The 6,048-nt window shown below is 62.6% G+C and overlaps 1 protein-coding gene across 1 annotated transcript; it reads left to right on the top strand.

The window, feature by feature from the left end:
* The first annotated feature begins 3,212 nt into the window (after positions 1-3,212).
* On the top strand, positions 3,213-6,042 carry PHLDA3 (pleckstrin homology like domain family A member 3). Its single transcript, XM_019637980.1, has 2 exons — positions 3,213-3,691; positions 5,005-6,042. The coding sequence occupies exon 1, from the start codon at positions 3,262-3,264 to the stop codon at positions 3,646-3,648; it is 387 nt and encodes a 128-aa protein (XP_019493525.1). The 5' UTR covers positions 3,213-3,261; the 3' UTR covers positions 3,649-3,691; positions 5,005-6,042.
* Positions 6,043-6,048: the final 6 nt, after the last annotated feature.

Below are 6,048 nucleotides of genomic sequence, written 5' to 3'. Positions count from 1 at the left end.
CAGGAGACTTCCCAGCCGGGGCCCAGGGCCCTCCATGTCACACCCACCATAGCCCTGCACACAGGTTTACTCCCCACCTTCTCTAGGGAGGGACCGCCTTCCATCACCGTTTATCTCTAGTGCTGGCGGCAAGCCTGGCCCACGGAGGAAGCTCGGTGAGCGTTCACTTAGTGGCTGAGATCCTAGAATCTTTATCCCTCCCCTCGCCTCCCTTCCCACCCCTTCCCCAGATCTCACAGTTTGTCTTTTCAGAAAGTAAATCAGGTCTCCTGGGATTGCTGACGAGCAGAAGACACTGGTGTGCCCTGGGCCGTGGGAGGGGTCAGGCGGGCACAGAGGATGCGCTCAGGGCCCTGTCCAGAGTCGCCCGAAAGCTGCGCAGGGGAAGTGGGGAGCGGCGGGTCCCGCAGTCTCCTGTTGGGCTGAACCTTCTCTAGCCCACCTGCTCTGCACAGGACGTCCTGCCTTCCCACCTCAGGGCAGCCTGCGGTGTCTCCAGGCTGGCAGGACGTCCTCGGCCAATGACAAGTGCTATCCATCCTAACGGAGGGGAGATGAACTTGTCAGAGGAATTCTCCAACACAACACAGAGAAAGGCCCGCTTTGCCAGGAGCCGGCCCAGGCCGCACTCTCACACCCCGTCCGGGGAGGAGAGCGCGACCAATAGGGTCCTGGGGCTGCTGTAACAAACAGCCACCAACAGTGGCTTAAAGCACCAGAAATGTATTCTTTCCCAGTTCTGGAGGCCGGAAGTCCAAAACCAGTGCTGGACTGATACCAGGCTGAAAGCAAGGTGTTGGCAGGGCCGGGCTCCTGCCAGAGGCTGTGGGTCAGAACCAGCTTCCGTCTCTTCCGGCTTCCGGAGGCTCTTCTGGGCCTGTGGCTACCGCACTCCAGCCTCTGCCTGTGTGGTCACACTGCGGCCTCTTCTGTCTGTGGTCTCCATGTGCCTGTCTCTTAAAGACACCGACACAGCCCGCCTGGATACCCAGGGTAGTCGCCCATCCTGAGATCCTTAACGTCATCACATTTGCAAAGTCTGTGACAGTCATAGGTTCCAGGGATTAGCATGTGGACATTTCAGGAGGCCATTATTAAGCCTACCCTGCAGGCCGTGCCCAGAAGGGGAGAAACTGAGGCACAAAGCAGCCCAGTATCATAGTCTCACCTGGAAATTGAAGTCTGAACTCCCAGATCAACTCCCCTGCTGTTAAGGACTGTCCCAAGGTGGGGGGAGGCCCAGGACAGAGAGGTCCTGCTTTGCCCGTGCGGGTGTCTAAGTCCAGCCCTGCCTGCTCCTGGCGCCCCTCCCCCCTCCTGGCCCTCCCGATGGCGCCTGTGTGGGAGGCCCTGGCTGCCTGGCGGGCGTCTGGCTGCAATGCTGTCCCTTTTCTCTCCCAGAATATGTCCTTCCCCAGCATGGACTTGGTAGCCCCCCAGTGCGGGAGGCCCTAAATCCCAGCCACCNAGCTGCTCCAGCCGCCAGCCTCAAAAATAGCACCCGCGCTCTTCCAGTCAAGCCCAGAGGTGGGGTTCCGGCAGAACGTGGGTGCCCAGGCCCTCAGAATGGGGGCGTGTTTGTGAGCAGTTAGGATCAGGGTGCAGGGCAAGTTCACTCAGCAAACAGACTAAAAGCCTCGTGGCCTGGCACTGGCCTGGGCATTGGTGGTGCAGGTGAGCCCTGACCCGAGGAGCCCAGAGCCTATGGGAGATAAAATGCCAGCTGGTCCCGACCGCTGGCCATGGGCAGCCGGGGGCACCGGGCACTGCCTCCTCTGCCTGTAGCTTCCTGAGGGTCCCCAAACTCTCAGCACAGAGATGGGGCTCACATACCAAGACTTTTGTTTTCGTAAAGATATGGGACCCCTGTGGGGAGTCTTAGTGTCTGCCGGGGCAGAACCCGGGCTGACTTCTGGGTTCAGGGTGTCCTCACTGCTCTGGCAACTCCACATCCTGAAGAAACACAGGCCCTCACCCCAGGAATGCTTGGCTGGACCACAGAGTGGGGCCCAGGCCCCTCTGAGGGCACAAACAGGCCTGGCAGTGCCAGCAGACACGCATGAGATGGAAAAACTTTGCTCAGTTGGGCCTGCAGATGCTGTAGGGCCCCGTGTCTGCCCTGCCCTGGCAGCCCGGCCTCACCCCTGCCAGCTGCGTGAGTCATCGAAGGGACAATGAGCCAAGCAAGTCCCAGCCCAGCAACTGGGAGTCCGACGAGGCTGGGGGTGGGGAGGCCAGCGGGGGAAGGGATGGGCTCGTTCTGGGCAGCGGGAGAGGGGCCGGGAGCCAAGGCTTTGGCGAGAGTCGGGCTGGGGCTGGAGCCGGAGAGAGAGGTCCTGCGGTGTGTCACCCTGATATCGGCCTTTCCTGGAGTTGGAGGGGTGTAGGCACCATGGGTGGTCACCCCACTAGGGCCCTAGGACGAGCCCATGTGTTTCTCGGTGGCCAGGCTGCCATGAGGCGGCACCGTAGCCCCAGCTTGGCCTCCGGTCTTCCTGCTCCAGTGTGCACGCCGTTCTGTCCGGAATGTGACTTTTCTCTTGCTTGAACTCCCCAGGGGCTTCCGTGCTGCAGGGCGGGGTTTGCCGTTCCCCACAGTTGGGGCACTTCCTCTTGTCTGTGCCCACACCCCGGGTGGCTGAGGGGACCACCACAGAGCAGAGTCCCAGCCTGCGAGCGTCAGTGCCACGGCCCAGGGGCTCTCCAGCCGGGCCCCAGCTGCGGGAGGAGGGACAGCCAGGTGTCCTCGGGGGCTGTTTGATCAGCTCAGCCTCTGCTGGGTCCCCTGTCAGGCAATTCCACTCAACTCATCCTCAACCTGGGCACCTGCTGAGGAAATGGAGGCAGAGAAAGGGACTGCAAAGTGGGGACAGCGGTGAGGGCCAGCAGGGGCACATTGGGAGCAGGTGAGGTGGTCTTTCAAAGGGAGGAGAATAGCATTCTGACTATCAGAGTGGAAGGCGAGGTGTTCGGGGGAAGAAACTGCCTGGGCACAGGTGCCAGGGCTGGGGCAGGTGAGGGGCACAGGAAACACCAGGTTTGCCCAGAATCTGGGGCGCGACTGCTGAGCACAGAGAGGTGGGCTGGCTCAGAGCCCCGATCGCTGGCCGTGGCGTTCGGACATCTTTTTATAGGCTGCACCCCAAAGCTTCTGTTCTTAACACACACACCTCTTTTTTTTTACTACAGAAATATATGCATTGAANGGGCCGCAGGGCGCACGGCCGCGGAGCCCGCGGCGTCCCCGGGCCTCGGGGCCCCATGGCGGCCGCGGCGGCGGTGCTCCGGGAGGGCGTGCTGGAGAAGCGCAGCGGCGGGCTGCTGCGCCAGTGGAAGCGCAAGCGCTGCGTGCTCACCGAGCGCGGGCTGCAGCTCTTCGAGGTCAAGGGCGCGGGCGGCCGGCCCAAGGAGCTCAGCTTCGCGCGCATCAAGGCGGTGGAGTGCGTGGAGAGCACCGGGCGCCACATCTACTTCACGCTGGTGACCGAGGGCGGCGGCGAGATCGACTTCCGCTGCCCCCTGGAGGACCCTGGCTGGAACGCCCAGATCACCCTGGGCCTGGTCAAGTTCAAGAACCAGCAGGCCATCCAGACGGTGCGGGCCCGGCAGAGCCTCGGCACCGGGAGCCTCGGGACCCTCGTGTCCTAAACGTTCACGCGCTCCGCCGACACGGCGCCCGGGGTCATGTCAGGTAAGCCTCCGGGGGCTGCGCGCTGTTCTCACCTGGCCTCCCTTCTCCACTTTCCCTGCGGAGGGATGGGGACTCCTGCCAGCGTCTGGCTTCAATGCTGGACCAACAGCGTAGGAGCCTAGGAGCGAGCATGGGGGGTCTGTCCCCCCCTCCCCACCACCCGCAGGAGCTGGACTTGCCCCTGGGGCACCAGGCAGGGGGTCCTGAACGTGTCTGAGAGGAATTCGGGCAGGATGCACCTTCCCACAGGTTGCCTCTGTCCTGACTCAGGTGGCATGGCACGAGGCCAGCCTGCACTTGCCCTCAGACCGCTGGGCCACTGCCCGCACCAGGGCACAGGGCCTGCACGGTGGCTTTCTGGGAGCTGGGAGCACCCAGGGTGAGGTGAGCCGCAGCCTGCCCCTCCTGTCAGGATGCACGCTCCTCCTGGTAGGAGAGTTGGAGCATGGGATCGAGGCAGAAAGACTGTCCCTCGTTAGTGCGATCATCAGGGGATGGGAACGGACCCAGGAGCCCACTCCCCAGGGAGGGCCTCGGCGGGAGGGCTCGGCTGGCCTGGGCTCCACCAGCCTTTCTCCACAGTGAGTGGGCTTTGGGTCCTAGGGCCCAGCTGATGGGAGACCAGGTGAGCTGGAGTGGGCAGTGCAGGCCAGAGGCCAGGCCACTGATGCCCAGGGGTGGGCCTGCCTGCCTGCGTCTGAGTGCCAGTCCGTGCCAGTCAGTGCCCAGTGGGGCCAGAAGAGAAGCTGGAGGCGGGTGGGGCCTGGGCAGGGTGAGGGGATCAGGGCAGGAGGGGTCAGGGCTTGTTATTTGTGCTGCCTTAATCCTCTGCGAGCAGTAGGGCAGGGGGTGGGGGTGGATTTGTTGTTGGGGAGGCCCACGGGAGGGACCAGGAATAGAACCTGGAAGGTCTGGTCCCTAGCCCTGCCAGCCCCGTGCCCTCTGCCCCAGATAGCACGCTCTCCCCTGGGAGCTGGGAGCAGGGCTGGGGAGGGCTTTGCGCCACTCCAGTTTTAATTTCTCAGGTGGAAACCTAAGTCCTCCCCACTCCATTCCTCATCTTTTCAGCCCTTAACAAGGAGAGGGCCATACACCCCTCTGACCCTCTTGAGAACTACCCCCCACCCCCACTGTGAGGAGGGTTAGCCCAGGCCTGGGAGTGGGGAGCAGGCCCCTCCCTCCATCACAGCGCATGTACATCTCTGCGTTTGTCTTGGCTTGGGATGGGGGGGGGGGTCTGCAGTAAAGCGGCCCACAGTGCACACTCCTCGCCCAGCGTCTGCGCCTGCCCTAACTGCTTTCTCTCCTGCCAGCTCCCCTGCCCAATTTTTGGCTTCATCTGGCGAGGCAGATTCGTGGTCACGTGCAGGAGGCGTTGGAGCTAAAGGGACACTTGGCCCGGGAAGGAGGGCAGAAGCCACATGGGCTGAGGATGAAGATTCGGGCCCTGGACACTCTGATGCTCAGGACATACCCAGCTCAGGGCCTTCCAGCCACAGGCCTGACTCACGTGTCATGATGAAGAGCTGGCATCACAGCCCCCTTCTCCGGGGCTCCGCCGCCTGTTCTGCAGACTGCTGTTTGTCCCCGGCTTGGGGCACTGAGCCTCAGGACTCAGTACCAACACAGAGGAGGATCGCCTCTGGACTGACTTTGGTGGGGGGTGGCTGATGGGCCTGAGGCCCACGCTTGGGGGTCTCCTGCTGCTCCGGTCCCTCTGGGGGCCCCCGCGCCTCCAGGCCGCTTTGCACACTCCTTTCCCTGCCTCCTGCCTTCTGCCCCTGGAGGGGGTGGGGTGTGGCGCTCGGCCTGGAGAGGGTGGGCGTGGGGTGGGGGCTGGCCATCACCATTTCATGCCCTTTCCAAAATGAAGACGCCTCAGAAGGCAGTGAGCTCACCGTTTGTTGAGTGAGATTCTTTGCCCACAAACACCCAGTGCTGGGAGCACCCCTCCCCTCGCCCCACTTCCCCGACCCACAGCCCACTCTGAAATCTCCATCCTGGGTAGGGGGAGACAGTGCAACCCAGGACACTTGGCCTCAGTGGTCCTAGGAAGGAGGGACCGTCAGGGCTGGACGGAGGGATGCTGTGCTGGCCAACCCCGTCTCCCTAACTGCCTCGTCTCCGGAGGGCGGCCTGCCCCTGCTACCTGGACAGAGTGGGTCTCTGGTCATTTACACTCAGGCTTTGTTCATTTGTACAGAAAGCACTCCTTACTGGAGGGTGTAACAGGAATAATTTCAGCACAAGAGAAGCTGTGCTGATTACAGAGAAACAGTGTCCTGAGTTATTATAAAGACGATTAGTCGGGGCCCCGAGACCTCTCCACACATGGTCGGCAGCTCAGTTCCTTTCCT

This window comes from Hipposideros armiger, unplaced genomic scaffold (genome assembly GCF_001890085.2).
Source record: "Hipposideros armiger isolate ML-2016 unplaced genomic scaffold, ASM189008v1 scaffold_37, whole genome shotgun sequence".
Classification (NCBI taxonomy): domain Eukaryota; kingdom Metazoa; phylum Chordata; class Mammalia; order Chiroptera; family Hipposideridae; genus Hipposideros; species Hipposideros armiger.
This window is presented reverse-complemented; position numbering and strand designations above follow the sequence as displayed.

Bases quoted from the DNA above. Each gene is read 5' to 3' on its own strand.
- PHLDA3 (XM_019637980.1), top strand. From the start codon at position 3,262: ATGGCGGCCGCGGCGGCGGTGCTCCGGGAGGGCGTGCTGGAGAAGCGC.